The sequence below is a fragment of the Marmota marmota genome, unplaced genomic scaffold, assembly GCF_001458135.2.
Source record: "Marmota marmota marmota unplaced genomic scaffold, marMar, whole genome shotgun sequence".
In the NCBI taxonomy this organism is placed as follows: domain Eukaryota; kingdom Metazoa; phylum Chordata; class Mammalia; order Rodentia; family Sciuridae; genus Marmota; species Marmota marmota.
In genome coordinates this window covers 24,365,323-24,388,538 of record NW_026000211.1, presented here as the reverse complement: position 1 = coordinate 24,388,538, position 23,216 = coordinate 24,365,323, and the positions used below count along the sequence as shown (strand labels likewise).

Sequence of the window (23,216 nt, the reverse complement as noted above, 5' to 3'; positions counted from 1 at the left end):
GGCTCCTAGTTTCTCATTGAAATTAACTGAAGTATTGGAAGCCCAAGCAAAGTTGAGAAAGTAGCAGGATCAACGAGCATCCAGCATGGCCACCTTTGGTTAAAATAGGATCAGCTGGCATGTTGTTTTTTTTTTTCCCCCTCTAGCCCCTTGATATTGAGCAGATTCAGGTAAGGAGTGGGCAGTTCAGTTCCTCATTTGGGTTAGGCGTCTAACAGATACACACAGACACATGTATAACTCAAATGGAGTTGAGGCTGTAGGTGTGAATGATAGGATGACAGGGAATTGACCCTAAATGCTGTGTGAAGAAGGAAGCAGAATGGACTGGGTACAATGAAAAGATAGATAAGTAAATCTTGGGGTATGGTCAGGTTGAAAAATTGCTGGAGTAGTAGTAAAAAGATGGGAAATGATGTTTAGATAGTAGAATGCTTGGAATTGATATTAGGGAGGTTTTCATTATTGGTACTGACAAGGTATTTGTCAAACCCTAGTCTACTACGTCATTGAAAGAGTAAGTCAAGGAATGGAGTGGTCAGTGTATTAAAGGAGTCATCTGGATCAGTACTAATTATGATAGTAGTAATCTGGACGGAATCCCACTTAAGCCAGTAGGTAAATGTTTGAACTTGGTCTTGTGTCATTGCCAAGTAATATATATATTATCTCCCAGATCATTTTACAAATTTCATTTTTCCTTGGTTGTATTATTCCACATACATGTTTGAAAGTATACGTAGAAACTCCACTGTTGAACTCCTAAGAGTTCACATTAAGTAAACTTGAGTCCGGTAGTGATTTTTTAATTAAATCCAGATTGGATCAGTGTTTCATGAAAGCTTAGACAAAGGGTGAACAGAGAAGAGAGGTAGGGAAGTGCCCTTTATAAGCAACTAATAATAGCAGAGGAAGGGAAAGAGGGGTCTTTTTTACTCCAACAGGCCCCGACGTTCAGAAATTTTGTAAGAAATCCTGGCCTTCAGGTTCCACTAGGGTGTTGCCCTAGTCAGGAGCCTTTCAACTCTCAGAGGGAAAGACCTGGCCATCAAAAATAAGAGACTCAGTTTCTTATCCCTAGGTGCCTAGGGTGTCTGGATTTTAACAGAAAACTTGCAGTCTCACAGTGGGATACCTGGATCACTGGTTGGGAGAACAGGAGTCATGGAGATATTGTTAAAATGTAGTTTTAATAAGCCCAAGGCCAGGAGGAGAGCTACCATGTCCTAAGTTGCCTGGTCAGTTTACTTGTGACACTCCTGACCCACAAAAACCCAATCCTTGAAGCTGTAGCTGTTGATTAACTCAAGGCTCAGAACAAACAAATTCTTAGTTGCCCATGCAATAAATGCAGGTTGAGTATCTCTTCTATAAAATAATTAAAACCAGAAGTGTTTCAGGTTTCAAAGTCTCTCAGATTTTGTAATGTTTGCATAAAACTTTTTTTTTTTTTGTACTGGGAATTGAAACCAGAGGTGCTCAGCCACATCCCCATTCCTGTTTTATATTTTATTTTGAGACAGGGTCTTGCTGAGTTGCTTAGGGCCTCACTAAATTGCTGAGGCTGGCTTTGAACTTGCTATCCTCCTGCCTCAGCCTCCCAAGCAGCTGGAATTACAGGCATGCACCACCACACCCAGAAAACTTTCACTCAAGCATCCTAACCCAAAACCAAAATGTTCCAAAATACAAAACCTTTTCAGCATCATGTTAACATTCAAGAACTTTCAGATTTCAGAGTTTTGGATGAGGGATGGTCAACCTGTATTGAAACAATTTCCCATAAGAGGAGGAGAGTCTAGGCATCCAGAGACATTAGACAGTGACTTCCTGTGACCTTCAGATGACTTTAGTTGTCTTCCAAAATAGAATTAAGGTGTCACTAGATGGTCAGTCTGACTGCCATTTATTTGCATGTGAAAAAAAATAGGTCAGAAGAGCCTTATAAAAATTTTTAATTTTTTCCATCAATTTATTTCCGTATTCCTTAAAAACAAAGTTTGATACTGTTTTAAAATACTGTACACCAAACAAAGCAAACGGATTCATCCTGCAAGTTGGTCTATGTCCTCTTTACTTCTGTTTGCCAGATGATCTTCAATAATTTCTGCAAACAGATTCCTCTTCAATAGATTATATGCAAGAGGTAAAAGCTGGCCAGCTACTTTATGAAAATACTGAAAAATAAAATATGACATTAAGCAGAGTAGCAGACAATACAATAAAAAAAGCACTGTTTAACAAAGCTTACTTCCAAAAATGAACAACTAGCTGCTCAATTAGTGAACAGTGAATTTTGGGGCAGGCAACTGGTATTTTGCCCCACAAAGCAATTGTGCAATAGCACGTCTTGAAGGAAATTCAGAAGAAAAACAAGTTAAAATTTAAGCTTCCCTAGTCACTTAGGTTTTATCAAAATTTTTCATCCCCAGTTATGCCCTAAATCCTCTTTCATTCTCTTCAGGGTATTCCCACCAGTCAAGATAGATATTAAGCTTTATTTTCTTTTGTAGCTTCTATAAGAATAGGTATGCCAAATACAGGGTTACAAATCACTCTCCCCTTTATCCTCAAACTTCTCTCCCACCCCTACCAATTAACCACTTCATCCCTGTTAAGAGTTATAGTCAGGTTTACTGAATTATTTTATAGTACTGCTTTTACATATATACTAATAGAAAAACTAGCAATGGTATATTCTTTTGTTGATAAGTTGTAAACATTTAGTACTTCACAAGAAGTACTGTGCTAAACCTTTTCATTACTTGTATATTACTCTTACAAGTGTGCTGTTTAGCTGAGTCACATCTTATAGCTGCTCTACTTATTTATGACTAGGTCCTTTCTGGCAGATTAAGTACTGTCCTGGTCAATGCCTGTATCATTCTGGTAGTTAAACATTTTCATGACTTTTCCTGAAAACCACCATATATGAGGTAGGCGGGAAAAGGCAGTATTATATGGTTTTATCAGGGTGCCCAGGATACACGCTTTCTGACCAGTGACATCAACTTCACCTGGTAACTTGTAAAATGCAAATTCTTGAGACCCACCCAAGAGCTCAGTCAAACTTGGGGAAGGATGGAGAGCACCAATCCGTGAACAGTCCTCCAGATGATTCTGATGTATGCTAAAGTTAGTCATTGGTTTAGTCTTACTCTTCAAATGTGGTCTGTAAAGCAGGAGCATTACCATCACCTATCAGAAATGTGTAGTCTCAGTCTCATCTCAGATTTACTGAATCAGTTTGCATTTTAACAGTATCTCCAGGTGCTTCATAAGAACTTTACATTACAGTTCAGGAATTATGGCCTTAGACGCTGATTTTGAAATCAGACTGCTTATGTGAACACAGGCAAGATGCTTTACCCCTCTGACTAGTTACAAAGTAGGTTAAATGAGAACTAAATGGCCTAAGTGTAGTGTATATGCACATGTTATATATAACTAGATACAAAGATGTTGGGAAAAAACTGCCCAATATTACACATCCTAGGAAGATATGATTTAAATCCAGTTTAGCCCCAGAAGCATGTAAGAGCTACTACACCTGTCTTTTTAAAACCTTGAGACAAATAACTGAGTAAGCACTGATTTAGCTGTGAAGTATTTTTTTATTAGCAAATATCTAATAATTAATGATACCCCCTATATCAACCTAAAAAGTATGTTAAAATCATATTTGTTGTTCAGCACAGTAGCAGCATGATGCATGCCTATAATCCCAGAAACTCTGGAGGCTGAGGCATGAGGATTGCAATTATGAGGCCAATCTGGGAAACTCAGGAAGACCCTGTCTCAAAATACAAAGGGTTGGGGATGTAGCTCAGTGGTGGAGTACCCCTATATGTTCAATCCCCAGTACCACCAAAAAAAAAAAAAAAAAAAAAACACTTAAGAATTCAAGTATGATAGCAGATACCCCACCATAACAGAAATGAAATGGAACCAAAGGAAATATGTGTGTGTATATATATGCTCTCATATGCACACTAACACACCAAAATAAATGGTGTACCCCTGAAATATGTCTAATAGGTAATGTTAACCTGAAAGAAATCATCCTGGTTATTTGCCTTCACCAGAATACAAAATAGACTTTCAAAAAATTACTTTCAGAATGTATGCTTAAAAATCACTTCAAAAAGTTCACTTTGAAATACACGCGGAATCCATACCCTATTTCTGCTGGAACTTGGGGATATAAATGTGCACAGAGGAATGTGTGGTACTGGGTGGGAGGTGGAGTTTTACTCACGTGTGAACCATAGCAAAAGAGGTCCATTCCCAGCTCTAGCCCCATGCCATAATCACACTCGTCATTGGCAAACTGCACAAAAGTCATCATTTCCTGAATGGGAGCGAATGCTTTCAGTCTCTCCTCATCACTTGCAGCCTCAACAATTGTCTTGCAAATTCTCTTGAGGTCAGCTAAAAAAAAAAAAAAAAAAAAAAAATCAATGATATAAAGAAATCATCTATACAATTATAAGATCATAAACATTTTCATCTGTAAAAACGATGCCTTGCTTCAGTTTAGAATGGAAATTTTATAGTTTTTCTACTTGGGGTTCAAGCATAAAAATGGATTAGCAGAAAAGACTTCTTGTCTTGGCAAGGTGTGACTTTCACAAGGAGTTAATTTTAATCCTAATTTTATATAAGCTTTAGATGAGTTTTCAGGAGGGTAGTCTAGGAATCTACAAGCTTTGAACAACTCTGGCTCATCTTTATTTTTTATTTTTTGGCAGCACTCAGGGATTCTATATCACTGAGCTACATCCCCAGCTTTTATTTTTTATTTTGAGGGGCGATCCTCCTACCTCAGCCTCCCAGGTCTCTGAGATTATAGGCATGCACCAATATGCCCAGCTTCATCTCAGTTGTAATTGTCCTCAAACTAGGCAGTTAGTTTAAATTTGCCTTTTTAAGTAGTTGGAAAATAAAACAAAAAACCAAAACAGGAATATGAAGCAGAGACTGTAGCCCACAAAATGCAAAATATTTGCTGTGGAGCCCTAGACAGAAAGATTACCAAGCTCCAGACCAGGCCATGCACTGTGTTAGGAGTTGGGTTAAAAACAGAAAATACAAATAAAGTTACTCTTTTTTTCCTGCCCTGTCCTATTAAAAAAAAAAAAGTTATTTTTGAATAAAAAACAACAAAGTGACAGCTATATAGAAGACAAAAAATCATTGCAGAATTACATCTTTACTAAAGCCTTTACCAAAATGGGAAAAGTGTAGCCATGGTGAAAGTGTAATTTGAGATAACAAAAGAAAAATTTTAATAAGGAAAAACAGTGACCTCACATTTCTAATTTGGCTTTCAACATTTTCTTAATTTTCTGAATGCCAATCTATCTCAGATCTCAGGATGTAAATGAGACTGAATATCCTAAATATCTAATTAGACTTCCTTTTGTCAAACAGGAGTACTTTTGACAAATTAAACTTCTTAACAGATAACTAAAAAACCATTTGTAAACAAGGTGATACAAGAAATGGTTCAAATATTACTAAATGCACTTGAGAATGACATATAAAGTTATATGTATAAGTCACAATATTCTGATAATACTAGTTAAAAAATATGGTGATTATCAAAAGCAGTAAAGACACACCAGGATTTTTAACCTGGTGTATATTATTTGATTGATTCAGTTGTGATGGCCATGCAGAATACATGCTGTTATATGAGGTGACATAATGTGTTTTGTTCCCTTTCCCACCTTTGATAGCCAGTATCACACTGGATAAATAACCTTTATCACCTATATTCCTCACTATGTGGCTAAAAATTATAGTGATATTTATTGGTTTCAAATCTTTTTAAAGTTAAATAAGTTTCATGATCTTTTTTCCCCCCTTTGGAAAAATCAGTGCCAATCATTTCAAGGAAAAGCATGAGCTTCCTTCAAAACCCTCCTTTCTTAAGAATGAAAAATAAGTGGTTCCTTCCTGTAATCATAAAATATAGCTAACTGATCAGGACCCTTAGAATCTATCTCACCACAGTGCTCCAGGCCATCAATCAGGGTTGCTATGGAAGTAAAGATCTGTTTGTTTTAGGAAACACTTTAAGGTTTATCACTTTCTGGTACCATATTTTCAGGTTTTGTCCCTGGCAAATCACATGGGCTAGAAAAGAGTAAGCAACTTACAAGAATTATTGAGCTAGAAAACTACTGAAGAACAGAGATGAAGACAGCTCACATGTATCAACATAAGGATAAAACATTCTACAGAAATTCATTTAACAGAAGCCCTATTGTAATTCTCTGTGAATACTTGACTCAAAAATGAAAGTTTAAATGTTACTACTCAAAATACTTGATTTAACAATTCTGGAGGTCTAATACTTAATTCCTATTGTAGCCTGTCACTAACACCAACTGGAATACTTAAGCTAGGCCATAGTAGTTTTGTCTAAGATTCAGGTAACTGTATAAGCAACTATTTTCACTTTGTATAAACTCCACAGTCAGAAAGACCAAGTATGAGATCTAGTTCCCTCATTTACTACTACTACTAAACACTGTGAACCTATTTCCCTTTTGAAAATGGGAATAAAATCATGAGTTATATGAAGATCACATAATATGTATATAGCATTTTATATAGTGAATCATGACATTTGAGATTGTGCCATAAACTGGGCGTGGTGGTCCACACTAGTAATCCCAGAGACTTGCAAGACTGAGGCAGGGGGATCAAAAGTTCAAGGTCAGCCTTGGCAATTTAGGGAGACACTGTCTCAAAATTTTAAAAATGTAGTTCTGTGGTAGAGTACCCCTGAATTGAATCCCCAGTGCTGAAAAAATTGTATCTTATTTGCCAGGTTAAAATAATAATGTAGGAAGCTTCAAAGAAGATTTTGAATCATTAATAACTAGCAAAAAGTTTAACTGTGACTTGCTAATCCCTGTCACATATTAAACTGCCAATCGATTAGATTCTTAATTTTACATCTTTCTACTACTTTTCATTCAAAAATAAGCTACAAAAGAACTTAAAACCTATAATAGTAGGCTTAATATTGAACATAAAACTTCAAGACCACAACTATGGTAAGATAATAGCCTTTATTCCAGGATGCCATGATTCAAAATCCACTACCCCAAAGTTTTAGACTGCTTTCACTATAACACTCTCAACTTTGCCTAAATGAGATAGTAATGATGCTTTTAAAAGCTGTGGGTGGACTAGTAAGCAGGAAGGCAGAAGAGAAGGTCACTTAGGGTACAAGAAAGAGACTGTACGACAGGAACTAAGTACTATACTCCTTCCCCAACAGAGATCGATTAAGAGATACGGGACAGATCATCTTGTCTAATGAAATATAAAACGGACTAATTATATAACTGATATTTTTCTAGTATACACCTTAAAGAAAAATGTGAAATTAAGATATTTAACCTAGTATTTCTAAAATAGTATTTCAACATACATTCAATATAAAAACTAATAATGCTGATTCAACTTATAAATTTACATTAAAATTAAAATAAATTACAAATTCTTCTCTCAGTCATACCAGCCACATTTGACGTGCTGGTGGCCACAGGTGGCTAGTGGCCACTGTACTGGACAGCTTAGCCACCTTTATTTCCCCCATGAATTCCTCTAATGTGGTAGGAATACAGGAAAAAAATAGTTATAAATGAATAGTTGTCTTATAAGACATCTCAATCTCAAAGTCTGAGAACAGGTCCTCCAGAGAACTGGTTAAAATGCAGACTCCCAGGTCCAACAATAGAAACTGGAATGACCAATATTAATTAGTTCTGTTCTGAAAAGAGGATGGTCAAATGTGTGTGCTGGGCAAGAATACTTGTTCCCACCTTGAGGAGGTGCTAATTTTTACTTCCTATTAAGTTGTATGTTCTCTTCAACAGGATGATAAATAAAAGAACACCAACAGGGATGCTCACAATAAGAAGTGAGTAGAGGGGAAGAAAAAAGAGCTGAGAAGTGATTTCAATTCTTTTTTTCAACAGCAATAATTAGATCTTGTGTAGTAGTTCATTTTCAAAGTCTTTCTACATATATATATATATATATATATATATGAGTATTTCAGGATCTTGGGTTTATAAAAATGAAATAGTTTTACATGAAGATTATAATGTTTACAAAGAACTATAAAAATACTATTTCAAAAATCACTATTTAGTAAGTTGACTTAATGTCAAAGGTTATGAAAGAGCTCAGAAAAAGTAATTTATGTGACAGGTTAAAATTCTTTAAATTCTTAAACATAATTAGCATACTTAGCACTATGAGGCAAGCACTGTATGCTAACACTTTATATAATCTTTTACTTCTCAAATACCTCTATAAACTGAGTGCCATTAATCTCACTTTGCACATAAAAAAGACAAGGTTTAGTGAGGCTACATAATTTGCTATGAACCCAGTTTTAATTCAGGCATGACTAAAACCTAAGTTTGCTCTTTATTACTACCTATTTCTAAATATAAGGAAAACCTTCTTCCATATATATTAACATATTTGCACATTTTACATATAAAATATATTACCATCTGTTTCAGGGAGCTCTCTGTACCCAACATCATTTTTATCTACTGGAACAACCAAGCCTGCACTGTGAAAGGTCTTTGTCACGACCTAAATTAAAGAAAAAGATAAACATGAAATTAAATCATGGCAAACAGACCAAATCAAACAAAAAGGAATAAGAGAAAAACCTAAAATAAGCACACAAACTCTGAATATTTCTGTTTAAACATAACATTCCATGATACTTTATTTCAGAAAATTTGGACTCTGGTGAAAATTCGATACTCTCTCCTTTAAAATTAGCTAGAAGTCAAATACTTGTTTTTATAATTGTAAGTAATTATAAAAGAATGACATAAATGGCTTTTATTAATTGTGCTTGTCATTTCAAGTCTGTATTTGATCCATTAGGAAGGAATCTGAGTACTTCCTATTACAGGAGGCAGGTCAGAACATGGGTTTTTCCCCCGAGGTCAATGTATCTTCCAGGTACAAAGCGTAAGAACCAGGGCTTAAAGAGAAGACAGAGGAACAGGGTTCTTTTAGTGAGAAGTAGAGGACAGCATTTCTCTCATTTATCCTGCCAAAATGACTCCCTATTTCTACCTGGAAAATTCAGGCCTGTTGACAAACTTCCCCAAAGTAGGGCAGTTTTTAATTATGTGGTGCCCTTTGCAGGCAAATCATATAATCTTTGCTTTTATTAAGTGATAATTATCATAGATAAAAAAGGCCCAACTAGGACTACCACCATCATAATTCTTCCAATCAACATTCTTCCTCTTATTCACACCAGTGGAGTTATTTTTAGGTTGTTCTTTTAATAAAACATCTGCTTCAATAGTCTACTTCTTTGTGCAGTCCAGTGAGACCTACCAAGACAGAAGAAGGGCACATTTCAAAAGTAAACTTTTTTTGGGCGGGGTGGGGGAAGGCCAGTACTGGGATCAAACTCAGGGCCTTGTGCATGCTAGGAAGCACTCTACCATGAACCTATATTCCACATTCCTTTTTGCTTTGTTTTATTTTGAGACAGTCTTGGTGAGTTGTCCAGGCTAGCCTTGAACTGGCCATTATCTTGCCTCAGTTTCCTGAGTAGCTGGGATTACAAGTGTATACCATGATACCAGCAAACAAACTCTCATTTTAAAATTCTCACTTATGTCTCTGTACATTACATTATTTCATTCACATATGTCCATTCTTGCTTCTTTATCTTTTATTGCTGGGCACAGCCTATAATCCAGCCACTCAGGAATCTGAGGCAAGAGGATTCCAAGTTCCAGGCCAGCCTGCACAACTTAGTAAGATCTTGTCTCAAAACAACAACAAAAAAAATCAACAATCAAAAACAATAACAAACCAAGGATTATGGAATGTAGCTCAGTGATAAAGCACCCCTGAGTTCAATCCCCAATAGCCCCCCCGAACCCACACACACACAAAAAAAAAACCATCCTAAAACACAATGTCCTCATTATCTTTTATTAAGCCACAAAAAGGATAGATTTTTGCAAAGGAAGTTTACAGACAACTGCTCAATATTTGGGATAAAACAAAGTTATAGCCTTGTATCTTTATACCCCCAAAAAATTACAGATGGATTTTAGGATTAATATAAAAACAAACCTATAAGTAAACTACTGGAAGGCAAATCTTTTTTCTAATTCTGTGTTGGAGAAGGAAAAGAGCTAACAATATTTAAACAAATCAAGTAGGAAAAAAAAAAAAATCAAGAAAACAATTTAGACAAATTAACTGATGGAAAATAACTGCAAAACATATAATGGTAAAATTAATAGTTTGGCACAGTGATGCATGCCTATAATCCCAGTGACTCAGGAGGCTGGAGGCAGGAGGATCCCGAGTTCAAAGCCAGCCAAAGCCAGCCTCAGCCAGCCTCAGCAACTTAGCAAGGTTCTAAGCAACTTAGTTGAGACCCTGTCTCAAAACAAAATATAAAAAGGATGTGGTTCAATCCCCAATACCAAGAAAAAATAAATAAAATTACTGTCTCTAAAACTATAAGAAATCCTTAAAGAAAAAGACTAACACTCAAAACACAAGAATAAGTCTAACCTTGATAGAAAAATGGGCCAAGTTAGGCAGAGTCACAAAATAAAGGCAATTGCTTGACAGAAGTGAAAAGTACCATCCTTTATAATTTAAAAAATGCTAATTAAAACAATGAAGTATCATAACTATCAGCATGGAAAAAAAACTAAACCAATGAAAAAAAAGAAAAAACTCATAAAACTTGAAACAAGCCAAGAAAAAACAGGCACACAACTACCTTAAACTACTAGTTTGGACTTGGCAATACTATGTGCAGGCTGTTCTAAGGAAATAATCAGGTAAATGTGCAAAGAAAGATATAAAAGGATAACTACTGAGGGTTTGTAATCATGAAAAATTTTAAGCAACCTAAACACCATACTCTGCAGCCATTCAAAATTATGAGGCAGATCTTACAGTTAGCAATAGGAGTGATATTCATAATATATTTGTAAGTGTAAAAAGCAGGTCACAGAACAGTGACAAAGAAAAAGATAATGGTGGTACTCACTGACTTTTCTTTTCCACTCAGACTGAATGACATACAACTAAAACTATTGTGTATACATAGTTTCACAAATGATTAACTAATCTAATTGTCCCTAAAGAAGTATCAACCATTGGCAAATATCAGAATCCTAACATTATGAGAAATAATCTTGTATAGATACCCTGTATAGGGCAGGTGATATCCCTAGGCAAAAGATCAGAAGTGGATGAAATGAGATGCCTTCATTTTACAGCATTATTTAACAAATATTCACTTTTTAAAATGAAGGAATCTAGGCATAAAAAAGGCAAAGTGGCATACAGTTAATCATTAAGAAGATAAAATGAAAATAATACCAAACATGGAAAGTGTAAACTTAGGTCTATACCTATCACTCAGTATTTTGGATAAAGCATAAGCCTCTATGTTGTAGAGGTCAAATGAGGTAACTCATATCAAGACTTTGCATTCCAAAATACCATAAGGTACTGTCAGTGTAAAAGATTTATACAGTGCTCTATTATACTAAAATGGTTCTCTTATTACTCTAATACTTAAGGACAAAGTCATTAACATATATGAGTGGAACTGAATTTTTCAGGAATGGAAAAATATGAATGAAAAAACTCATAATATTTAAAAAACAAACGTACATATAATTTAAGAAAGAAGGTCTGGGGTTGTGGCTCAGTAGTAGAGTGCTTGCCTAGTAAATGCAAGGCCCTGGGTTCGATCCTCAGCACCCACATAAAAATAAAAGTACTGTGTCCAACTACAACTAAAACATAAATATTAAAAAAAAGGATACATTTACCAATAGGGGAAGATAAAATCATGGTTTTATTGTAAGTTTTTTTAATTGATATTTTTACTATCCATGTTTGTATAAAAAACAAATACTAAAAAAAAAAAAAAATCTCATGCGCGAGGCGGGCAGTACAAACATGAAATTTAGATCTCAATCATGTCTTATAGTTACAGGGAAGAATTAAGGAAACCTGCTATGAAAAAAATTATAGTTGATGGCAGAAAAATAAAACAAGGCTCTAAGTAATCTAATATATATCACTCCTCACTATTTATCCTAAACAAATAAAGTTACCATGCATACCCATGTTTATAGCAGCACAATTCACAATAGCCAAACTATGCAAATGTCCATCAGTGGATGAATGGATAAAGAAAATGTGGCATTTAAACACAAGAGAGTTTTATGTAGAATAAAATGATGGAAAAACGCACAAGAAAATGCACGAACTTGAGTACATTAATTTAAGCAAAATAAGCCAAACTCAGAAAAATCAAGGGTTTTATGTTTTCTCTCATATTCAAAAGCTAGAGAGGAAAAAGGCAAAGAAAGCTGGGTGGAGGGCATCTCATGAAAATCTAAGGGAGATCAGTAGTGTAGAGGATAGGGGACGAAGAAAGGAAGGGCATGGGGAAAAACTGGGAAGTGATACAGCCAAATCTTATATATTTGTACATGCACACAATATAATAACAATGAATCCTACCTTTATGTGCAATTATAATGCACCAATAAAAATATGGAAAAAAGAATTCCCTAACAACTATTTAATCCATACTGTCTTCAGTTCAGACAAAATAGGAACACAAAATAACAAGGCCAGAATTGCTACCCTTCTTATAAGGTGGAAGAAGCAGGGCAATGTGATACATGCCTATAATCCCAGCTATTTGGGAAGCTGAGGCAGGTGGATCGAAAGTTCAAGGCCAGCCTGGGCAACTTACTGAGACTGTCTCAGAATAAAAATAAAAAGGACTAGGATGTATGTAGCTCAGTGGTAGAGCACCACTGGGTTCAATCCTCAGTACAAAAAATAAGTAAATAAATAAAAACAGGGATGAAAGAAACTTCCTACAATAACCAGAAAGGTGGAAGAGCAAAAGTAATTAAAAATACCATTGTAATGAGTTTCATTAAAATGCAAATTTTTACAAACTATTTTTGGTCTTTAGGACCAAAGATAGAATTGCTACTGCAATTTATTGTCTACAACTTAGAATATCACTAACCCTGCAAATGAATCAAGTTTAAAGAAGAAAGTGAAGTATATTTCCAATAACTAAGTATACACTTGTCACCAGTACTAGTTTATTTACCAATAACAAGTATTTCATTTGGCTTAGAATAGAACGTTCAAGTGAGCAAGCGCCAGTAGACAACAATGAGAAGCTGAAAGAGAATGAGAAGCTCTCATTCCAGTGACAAATATCTTTCCTCCTCAGAGGTTGTAAGAAGAAACTCCTACAGAATCTTCTTACAGCAAAGCAAAATTCTGTTAGCTTATCTGTAAACTTACCCTGAAATTTACGATTAAAAAACCAAAAGGATCCACAACTCAGAAGTGCTTGCTTCTTTACAAATACTTTACTCAACACTGCAGGCATTAGGTGATGCAAAAAGAAATGTTAATGGGAAAGAGGAAGGACTTTAATAATACATGTTTAATACATGTTAACTGGAGAGAATGAACAAACCCCCCTCTACATACTGTCTTTCAAAACAGAACTATCTTCGAGGTCCTTAACCAAGTCACTCTAAAGCCTATCTTTGCAAAACTAGCCCCTTCCAAAAATAAAACAAAACCTGGCACTAAGCAACACATCTTGGCCATTAAAAAAAGAAATTTAAATAAATAGTAATACAGACAAAGCTGCTTTCACTTAACTTTAAGAAAGGATCAACTGATATAACAAGATTAAAAGAGTAGTAAAGTTAACTGGCACAAGTTAAGTGACTTAGCCTGTGTAGCAACCTACAGGAGTCATGTGACTGCTGCCCCACTACCTCCACACTCCTGGAGGTATCTGGAGGCCACCCAGGGAGTCCCTGAAAAATGGCATCCAACATTTTTAGGATAGGGCTAAAGAAGAGAAAGTGCAGGTAGGGAAATATCTGCTAAACAACATAGCAGTCAGATCAACAGATTGAAATCATACTTTCTTATCTCTCTGTTTCATCTTCAGAGTTCTCTGTTCAAGTGAGTACCCCAGTTTTCTGGCTGCTTCTGTGAGTTTTTCATCTACGTTTTTCAACAGACTAGCTTTCTTTTTATCTGTTACTTCTTTAAGTTTTTTCATCAAAAATAATCTGGAAAAGAAGTAAAAGCCCACATTATATTGCTGATCACTATACTAAGTACAAAGAAGCTAAGATAAAAACACCAAATTCCATGCAAGAAAGTCTTCAGAATCATTACCAATGGTTCTCTCAAAATTCCTAATAGTTTTCCTCAAACAAGGGAAAAGTAATATTAATAAAAAGTTGCCAGTCACAGAAATAGCAAATATGATTCAAGTTTGTAGTATTTCTTAATTATAGATAGAGAAGTAAGAGCTATTTAAAAAGCTGAGATTAAGTCAAGTCTTAAGCATCGCTTGAATATTAAGACACAGCATGCTGCTTTGGAGAAGTCTGGTATAAGAAGTCAAAGTAGTACGTAAATACCAAAAAGGATTTTTTATTTTTAAAGAGCCAGAGGACACTGTTATAATACTTAGGGTAAACAGATTTTTTTAAATGTTCACTTCAAATCTGTTAAGACAAATTTAAAAAATATGGAAGGAAAGCTTATACAAAAGCATAGTCCAAAGCAGTTTTTTTAAAAGACTGTTAATGCCCAAAATAATTTTATATTTATCATAAGCAGGTTAAGATTTTTATCAGCAGTATAGAAGATCAAGAGTAAAAGGAAGAGCTGGAGTGGCAGCTGAACACACATGTTGATCCCCTTCCTTTGTAGCCAGTGCCAGGCCCCAGGAAGAAACGCTTCTATTTGCTACCTACTTTTAAGAGTTTATAATGTCCACTGTAACACTGCCATGAGTTGAGTATTATAAACGTCTTAGAAAATTTATAGTGGGTGCTATTCTTCACTCCTTTTTACATATCAGGAAACTGAAACAAAGGATAATCAACTTACCCCAATTTGGAGAGCTATTAATGGTGTTGATTAAAGTGCCATAGAAACTCAAAACAGCCAAACCAGTGCCTCCTGATTGCAACACACATAGTTACACTAAACCTTACCTTCAATAATCATCAGCTGTATACCTAGAGAATATATTTATATTAACTATAAGTTAGTCAATCTTCAGTCCTTCCCAAGCTCTCTGGCATGGCATATAGAGCCTTCAAGTTCTCTGGGCCACATATTTCCCACATTCATATGGAAGTACTGCTCCTTTGCCAAAAACACTTTCCTTTCTAATCTTTCTAGTAAGTTCTTATGCAGCCATCAAGGCTCTTTACCACATTATTATAAGTATCTTTATACTTATTAGTTAAACATTGTCTCAGCTTCAAATGTACTTTCCAACAGTCTGCTTCATTATCTATATGGTTGATATTGTTATTTTTTTTTTTTTTTGGTCAGTGTGGTGCTGGGGATTGAACCCAGGATCTTGATCATGTTAGGCAAATGTTCTAACACTGAGCTATACCCTCAGCCAAAGATTAAGCAATATTTTCATTAAATAAAATAACTAGATATATGAGACACATATGTTTTGTTGAGATAACCCAAGATTATCTTCAAAAGTCATGAAAATGCTCTCTAGAAATCTACAACTTTTGGATTACCATAATTCCCCTTTGCAATACACTGTAAATGTGCTAACAGATATTTAATTGCAAATAGAAGAACTGAAATAGAACATTTTCTTACTTGACTGCAGCAAACACATTATCTCCATTTTGAACAATTGTACAATTTTTCTTTGCTTCATTTATACCAACATATACAGGCAGTTCATCAGGAGAATCCCTATTTTAAGAAAAGATCAAAAATTTAGCTGCCCATAATGTATATTATCAGTCAACTAGAATTTTAGATACATAAGTAACAATTTATAAATTGCCTGTAAAACTGAAACAAATTTGCTAGGTTTTAACTCTAAATTTCTTAGGAATATCTATGATGAACCTTATTTATACAACAGAATCTAAAATTAAGATTTTTAGTACCTACTTTTATACCCAAACACAAAGAAAGGGGGAATAAGGCCTGTCAAAAGAAATAGGAAAAATTATACACAAAATATACATAATCATTGATTTTAAAAGCTGTTGAAAAATGGTGGAAAACTGAAAAACAGGATAGAAGATTATAAGACAATAGAGATGACATGATCTTATTCAAGTATGTAATCAAATTGTTTTATTTTAAAATTGAGGAAACCAACAGAGAGGTTAGGTTACTTGTACTAGGTCCTAGCAAATTAATGTCAAAGTCAGAAACAGAATCTAAACAACCCAATTTCTAGCCCCATGAGCATTCTTCTGTACAATACTTCTTCCTGGGTTCATTTTATCTTTTCCTCTATCATATTATACTTAATCTCTAAAGAATCTCTACTGGTACAGGTGAACAAGGTATTTTCCACCTCAAACTAATTTTATTTCTTAACATTCTAAGTATCTGCATATATTCATTTAATCCTCCTAATATTCCTATCAAGTACATACAATTATTATTGCCATTATTTCCTCAGGGAGGAAACCGAGTCACAGAAAAACCATAGTCACTAATGACTCACATAGAAGGACCAGCCTTTTCAACTCTAGAGCCCACTCTAAACTACCAACTGCTACTGTGTCCCTTGGAAGCACCTGGCTTACTTAAAGCAACTGTTCTAAAATATCTATCTTTAGCTAAAGGAACCTTTCTGAATCCCCAAGGGAAAACAGGTTTATACCTACAAAGGAAAAATCAGTTTCAGTCTTAAGAGTCACTATCCTATAGTAGGTTAAAACATCAAGAATAACAGATGGTTCATGTCATCACCAACAAGGGGAAAATAGGTCTTTCACATTGGTAATGCTAGTGAATGTCTATTTACACTCACTGAACTATACCCTCAGCCCAAGATTAAGCAATACTTTCATTAAATAAAATAAATTATATGAGAGGCACAGAAGAACATTAGTAGCCATGTTTTAGAGGAGAAAAAGAAAAGATCCTTTACCTGAAATACCCCATGTGGTACTGAGTTTTATTATCGCCAATAATAATGGTCTGGAACTCAGGAGGATCATAGTAAAACCTCCAGTGAAGATTAAAGTTCAAACCTATTGATTTTTTCTTCATTTTATGTTTTCCAGCCAGAATGTCATACGGACCCACTAATCGAAGTCCAAGACTTGTGGAAAGTGAATCTACAGAGAAAATAAATTTATTTAGGCAAACAGGAAATACTGCCCTTTTATTAACAAACTACTTTTAAGTAATTACTACTTTAAAGAGCTTCTAAAAATAAAATACAAACAAAACAAAAAACTTCATTATGTGAAGATGTTACTTGTAAAAATTCCCATGGAAAAGAAATCAGGTGTTAACACTTAGGATTTTAAGATTTCCTCTTAAATTCACTAACAATCAGATTGATACTTCAAGCATTCTTATTTCAACCAAAGTAAGACTTTTGAACTGCTATAGGCAAAATAGAGCCAGAAACACTCACCTTACTCCTTACTACACTGCTGTCAACTTTAAATACATCGATTAAGGGAGAGACAACAGATAGCAAAAAAAGTGTGGATTAAGAATGATAAAACAGAGGCTGGGGCTGCAATTCAGTAGTGGAATGCTTGCCTCATGTGTCAGAGGCCCTGGGTTTGATACTCAGCACCACACAAAATGAACAAATAAAATAAAGGTATTATGTCCACATACAACTAATTTTTTTTAATGACAATACTTTTTTTTCCTCTTTATTTCAGTTAATTATCACTTCAGATTCCCTTAACTCTCTGATAGTCTATTTGGCCAATCCTAATCCTCCATGATTCCATTCTTTCTCCATTCACAGACCACTGAGATACAGTGCTAAATAAAACCACAGTCATGAAATCTATGCAAAGATGCAACTTTTAACTCAGATGGGCCCTTGCTACTTCTCTAAGAGGAGGTAAGCACTCCTCCAGGTAGGATCCAGTTACAGAAGGACACAGGGATGCAAAAGAGGTAACAAAGTGACTAAAAGCCGGGAAACATTGAAGATGTTTTTTTTCTATGAACTACTTGTATCTTTGGTCCAAGTTCCTATTATCTTTTTCATTTGTAGAAGCAGAATGTTTCTGGAGCAACTCACCAGCTGGCTTTTCAGGATCAAGTTCTTCACAAAACTTCCAGAAGTGATAGAAGTCTTCAGGTAGCGAAAGCTTATAATGATTTTCTACTTCTTTGCGAAGGTCACTGGAGACATCAGCTTCACAGGATTTACTCTTCTTCACATCAACTGCCTTTTCACACTGAAAATTGGCATATACAACTTTGTTCTCCAAAAGAAATTTCAGCAATTTTCCTTGCATAACACCATTGCTTATTCTTATTCACCCATCTCTGTATTTGTGCTTTTAAACACTTTTTTTTTTTTTTTTTTTTTTTGTACTGGGATTGAACCCAGGGATGCTCTACATAACTGAGCTACATTTTTTTTTTTTTTTTTGGTTTATTTGACACAGAATCTTGCAAAGTTGCTCCGGCTAGCATTAAACTTATGATCCTCCTGCCTTAGCCTCCTGAATCACAGGTGTGTACCTCTACTCATAGCTAAACACTCTTTTAAGTGTTATTTCTGAGTAAAGGCCTGGGAATTCTTTTGGACCAAGAAAAATGAAATGTTTATATGGTGGTCAAGAGGAATCCACATAGAGAAATGTACTTAAAGACTTGCTAAGATAATGGAAACAGAAAACAAAAAAGTAAAAAAAAATTTTAAAAAGAATAAAAAGCAGAAAAAAAGGAAATAAAGGCAAGGCAGGTTTTGCCTTTATTTGGTTATCAAGATATGATCATGCATTTTGTTTAAAAAACCACTGATCACTGCTGGGCACGGTGGCACATGCCTGTAATCCCAGTGACTCAGGAGCTAAGCCAGGAGGACTGCAAGTTCAAGACTAGCCTCAACAACTTAGTGACACCCTAGGCAACTTTGCATGACCCTATCTCAAAAAATAAATAAGAGCTGAAGATGTGGCTCAGTGGTTAAATATCCCAGTCCCTGGTTTCATTCTCTGGTACCAGAAAAAAAAAATCATCATATCAAAAGCAAATTATCATAGATAACTGTAAATAACTGAATATAGGAAATTAATCAGTTAAAAAGCTGTTTCTTTAGCAAAGTGCAACCAGAGTTTCTTCAGGGTTATTTACTACAAGCATTACTGAGCCTTCCATTTTAGAATGATTTTTCTCCCTTCTGACATTCCAAATAAAGAGGTTAGAAACAAGGTTAAGCATCAATAGTCTCTAACAAAATTAGAAGAATAGCGCTAAACTCTGGGCCCCAAATCCAATTACTTCAGAAAAGGCCTTTTAATGTCAGAAGTAGGTTATAAAACCTCTCTCTAGTGCCTCTGAAATGTGAATAGGCTAGATTTTACAAAGCCAGTTGGATATCTGGTAAGTTTCTGCAGACAGTATAATCAGTTGAAAGATATCTCTCTAGTTTTCTAAGTAGCAACTGTTTTTCTTTATAGGAACCTAGACCCTTTCTTTTTTAATTAAGTTCTTCCCGTTTTATTCTTTTTTTCTACCTAATTAGTGGTTTCCAAATAGGAACCATCCTCCCCCTGACCCCACACCCTCCCAAAGGGCATTTAACAACGTCTGGCAAAGTTTTGGTTGCCATAAAATAGGGGGCAGGGTTCTAGTGGCATCTAATGAGATAAGAGGCCATAGATGATGCTCAAATTCTACAAAGCACAGGATAGATCCCCTCAACAAATATTTTATCTGGCCACAAATGTAAATAGTGCTACAATTGAGAATTCTGACCTAGATGTTTCACATATTTATATTCTTTTACTTTCCCATAGACTCAAGTTTACTGATGTTATTTTATGTGTCAGTCTATAACATGTTTATAAATTAAACGATACAATGCTCAGTATGGCACTGCTCTACCAAGAAACCAGAACAAATGAAATGCCTATTGACAGAATGGGTGGTTAATATTTTTCAAACAATGGAATGTTATACTTAGTGAAAAGGAAATACAGTTAAATGGCAATATAGACCTATCTTAATATAGAATTTAATGAAGAAAAAGTCATCCAGATTATATGCAGTTTGACATTGGTATGTGGTACATGTCTATAATCCTAGCTACTGGAGACTGAGGCAGGAGGACTGCAAGTTTAGGGTCACCTTGGCAACTTAGTGGGACACTGTCTCAAAATAAAAAATAAAAAGGACTGGGTCATTGCTCAGTGGTATGGCATTTGTTTAGCATTTTTAAGTCCCTAGGTTCAAACCTAGTACCAAAAATTTTATATGCAGCATGACAGCCTTTTTATGATGTTCATAAACTAAAAAAACATTGTTTATATATATGTTCACAGGTGATAAACTGTAGAACAAAAGCAAGGGCAAACAAAGTTCAGAATGCTACCTACTCTGATTAGGGACTATAAGAAGTTAGGCAGGAAGGCTAGGGGAGGAACACATGTAGATGTGGAGCTACTGTCTGTTTCAGTTCTTGGGATGGGCAGTGGGTTTACAGTTGTTGTATTAAATAGACAAGGTAAAAGAGGATCAGAAATCGACCAATATGTTTATTATAGCCAGACTTATAATGCATCCATCCAAGGTCATTAAAATATTAAATTGAACAAAAGTATTGAAATAGGAATCAAACAATAAGTCAACAATAAGAACCATTTATAGTAAGAATTATAAAAACAAGGAATATTTATTGTGTACTTGTGTCTTACCACCATTCTAAGCACTTTCTACGGATTATCTCATTTAATCTTCACTACTAGCTTATGAGCTAATACTAGCATCCATACTTTGCAGACAAGGACATTGAGGTTATGTAACTTTCCCTATATCCCTAACTAGAAGGTTGAAGAGCAGAGATTTAACCCCAGGTTTAAACCTGGCTCCAGAACAGATTCTTAACTACCTCATCATATTGCTTCTCCAACTACAAATAAAAAATAGTAGCGGGCTGGAGATGTGGCTCAAGCAATAGCGCCCTCGCCTGGCATGCTTGGGGCCCTGGGTTCGATCTTCAGCATCACATAAAAATTAAAAAATAAAGATGTTGTGTCCACCGAAAACTAAAAAATATTTAAAAATTCTCTTAAAAACAACAACAACAACAACAACAAAAACAGAAATATATGAAGTCCTGACTGGTCATCTCTTGTTTTTGTAACTGTCTTTGGCTCAAACTTAAGATGTTAGAAAAGCCTTAATGTGCATTGCAGAAAGGCAATTTTGCATAATGGTTAGTTTGTCTGGGTTGACTTGACTCCACTGGTTTCCAGCTGTCACCCTGGGCAAGTTACTTCTCAGTGCCTTGTTCTCTCATCTATAATAAAGGACTATAAAGTACCTGTATCACAGGATTGTTATGAGGAATAAATTATATTTAAAAATAAGCAGAACAATCTCACTAGCTATTATTGTTAGCTATTGATAGTCTCTACAGGATCATCTTCACCTTTGGCATTTTATTTATTTATTTTTTAAATGCATTTTTTAATATTTATTTTTTAGTAGTAGTTGGACACAATAACTTCATTTTATTTTTATGTGGTGCTGAAGATCGAACCTAGGGCCTGGCCCATGGTAAGCGAGTGCTCTACCCTACAACCCCAGCCCCTGGCATTTTATTTTTTGATTAAACCAAACCAGCTTTTCACTGCAGTTTCAAAGAGGGTTTTTCAGCTTTACCTTAACTCACACACTAGTTCAGCATCTCCAAATCCTTAACGACTAAAAATTTGAGACAGCTGTCCTCTTCAGACTTCACTCTCACCCAGGTGTTCCTAGAACGCATGCCTCAAGGAGAAGAATGCCTGTAACCATAGCCCTCTCAACAATTAAGCTTTCAAACAATGCCACACCCTATCCAATTTAAAATACAGCCAGAGAAATTTTTGTAAAACTTTCAATATCACAATGACACTTCTTTCCTAATTCCCTTATTACCACTGCAGTGCTTATGCGACTCCTGGAACTGTGTAAAAGTGTAAGAGAATGAGTACACTTTCTGTCCGACCGCAATAGTGCCTTTATGATCAGTCCTCCTTACTTTCCCATCTCCCAGGATCCTGCCAGGTAGAATGCTCCTTTGGGCCCCCCAATCCCCTACACTTTTACGTCAAAGGAACTCTTTGCTCTTCTTCTCTGCCTTGAAGAACCTTTTTCAAACACCAGTTGTCTTAAGTCTTCTTGAGCAATCCCCTGGAACTCGTTAAATCCTCCTCCAGTGTTTCCAGAGCACTTTCTACTCTCCAGCATTATCATCTCAAACAAAAAAAGGTTACCGTAAAACGTTTATTCACTTGTGCCCGGTCTTCCCAGGCTGGGGGGTCTCTACATGGGGCAGGGGTCGCCGGGCTCATCCTGAACCCGCGGCGTCCTGCACAGGGTATGGGACGGCGTCGGTTTCCAATCAATGTGGCTGCGTGAATGAATGAGCAGCGCAGCTGGGTGGTTCAATCTGCTTCCCAAGGAACTGAGCCGAGAAAAGTCGGGCAGCAGACGTAAAGGTTACTTCCCAGTCCAAACCCCCGCAGGGCGGGAAACAGCGGCCCTGGACAAACCGCTGTTCCCGGGCACACAGCTGGCGCTCAATGGTTACCCGATGAATGCAACGTGCTGCCCCCAGGTGTCCCGACTACACCTAAAGCTCCCCGCAGAGCCCGCTTAGCCTTTCAGGAAGTACCTGCTGCCCCTCCCTGGCGGGCCTGCGCTTGCCGCCGCCGACCATTCTGCCTCTGCCGCGCCCGCGGCCTCAAGTTCCGGCTGCTACCGAAGGCATCCGACTGCTTCCGGGTTCAAAAGTCACCAATCCGAATCCCCACGCTACCCCGGGCGCGCCAATTTAGAGCAAAGGCTCCGCCTATGCCCCGCCCCCTGAGAGTCAGAGCGGGCCGCGGCCCCGCCCACTCCCCCGCCCTCCGCCCCCTTCCCTGTGGGGCAATTGGTGCTTGATCTCTCCTCCGGTTCACTGTGCCCTGGGAATTACCTTCCAGGGATGCTCCAGGATTCTCCACAGCTACCTAGTTTTGTTCTCCTTAAGGTGGACTTGAACCCAGGTGCGGTGGCCCAGGCCTATAAACCCAGCCCCTTGGGAGGATTGCAAGTTCAAGGCCAGCCTTGGC

General features: G+C 36.3%; 1 protein-coding gene across 3 annotated transcripts; it reads right to left on the bottom strand.

Moving 5' to 3' along the window:
• Window positions 1-1,945: 1,945 nt before the first annotated feature.
• LOC107142716 (histone PARylation factor 1) lies at window positions 1,946-22,914 on the bottom strand. 3 transcript variants are annotated; one of them, XM_015486220.2, is made up of 8 exons: window positions 22,778-22,914; window positions 18,185-18,344; window positions 17,060-17,249; window positions 15,760-15,858; window positions 14,033-14,183; window positions 8,544-8,631; window positions 4,259-4,431; window positions 1,946-2,177 (listed from the first exon to the last, which is right to left on the bottom strand). In XM_015486220.2, the coding sequence occupies exons 1-8, from the start codon at window positions 22,820-22,822 to the stop codon at window positions 2,046-2,048; spliced, it is 1,038 nt and encodes a 345-aa protein (XP_015341706.1). In that variant the 5' UTR covers window positions 22,823-22,914; the 3' UTR covers window positions 1,946-2,045. The 3 variants fall into 3 exon arrangements, with proteins under 3 accessions (XP_015341706.1, XP_015341705.1, XP_048647653.1); XM_015486219.2 differs by lacking the exon at window positions 22,778-22,914 and adding an exon at window positions 22,377-22,745; XM_048791696.1 differs by lacking the exon at window positions 22,778-22,914 and adding an exon at window positions 22,395-22,745.
• Window positions 22,915-23,216: the final 302 nt, after the last annotated feature.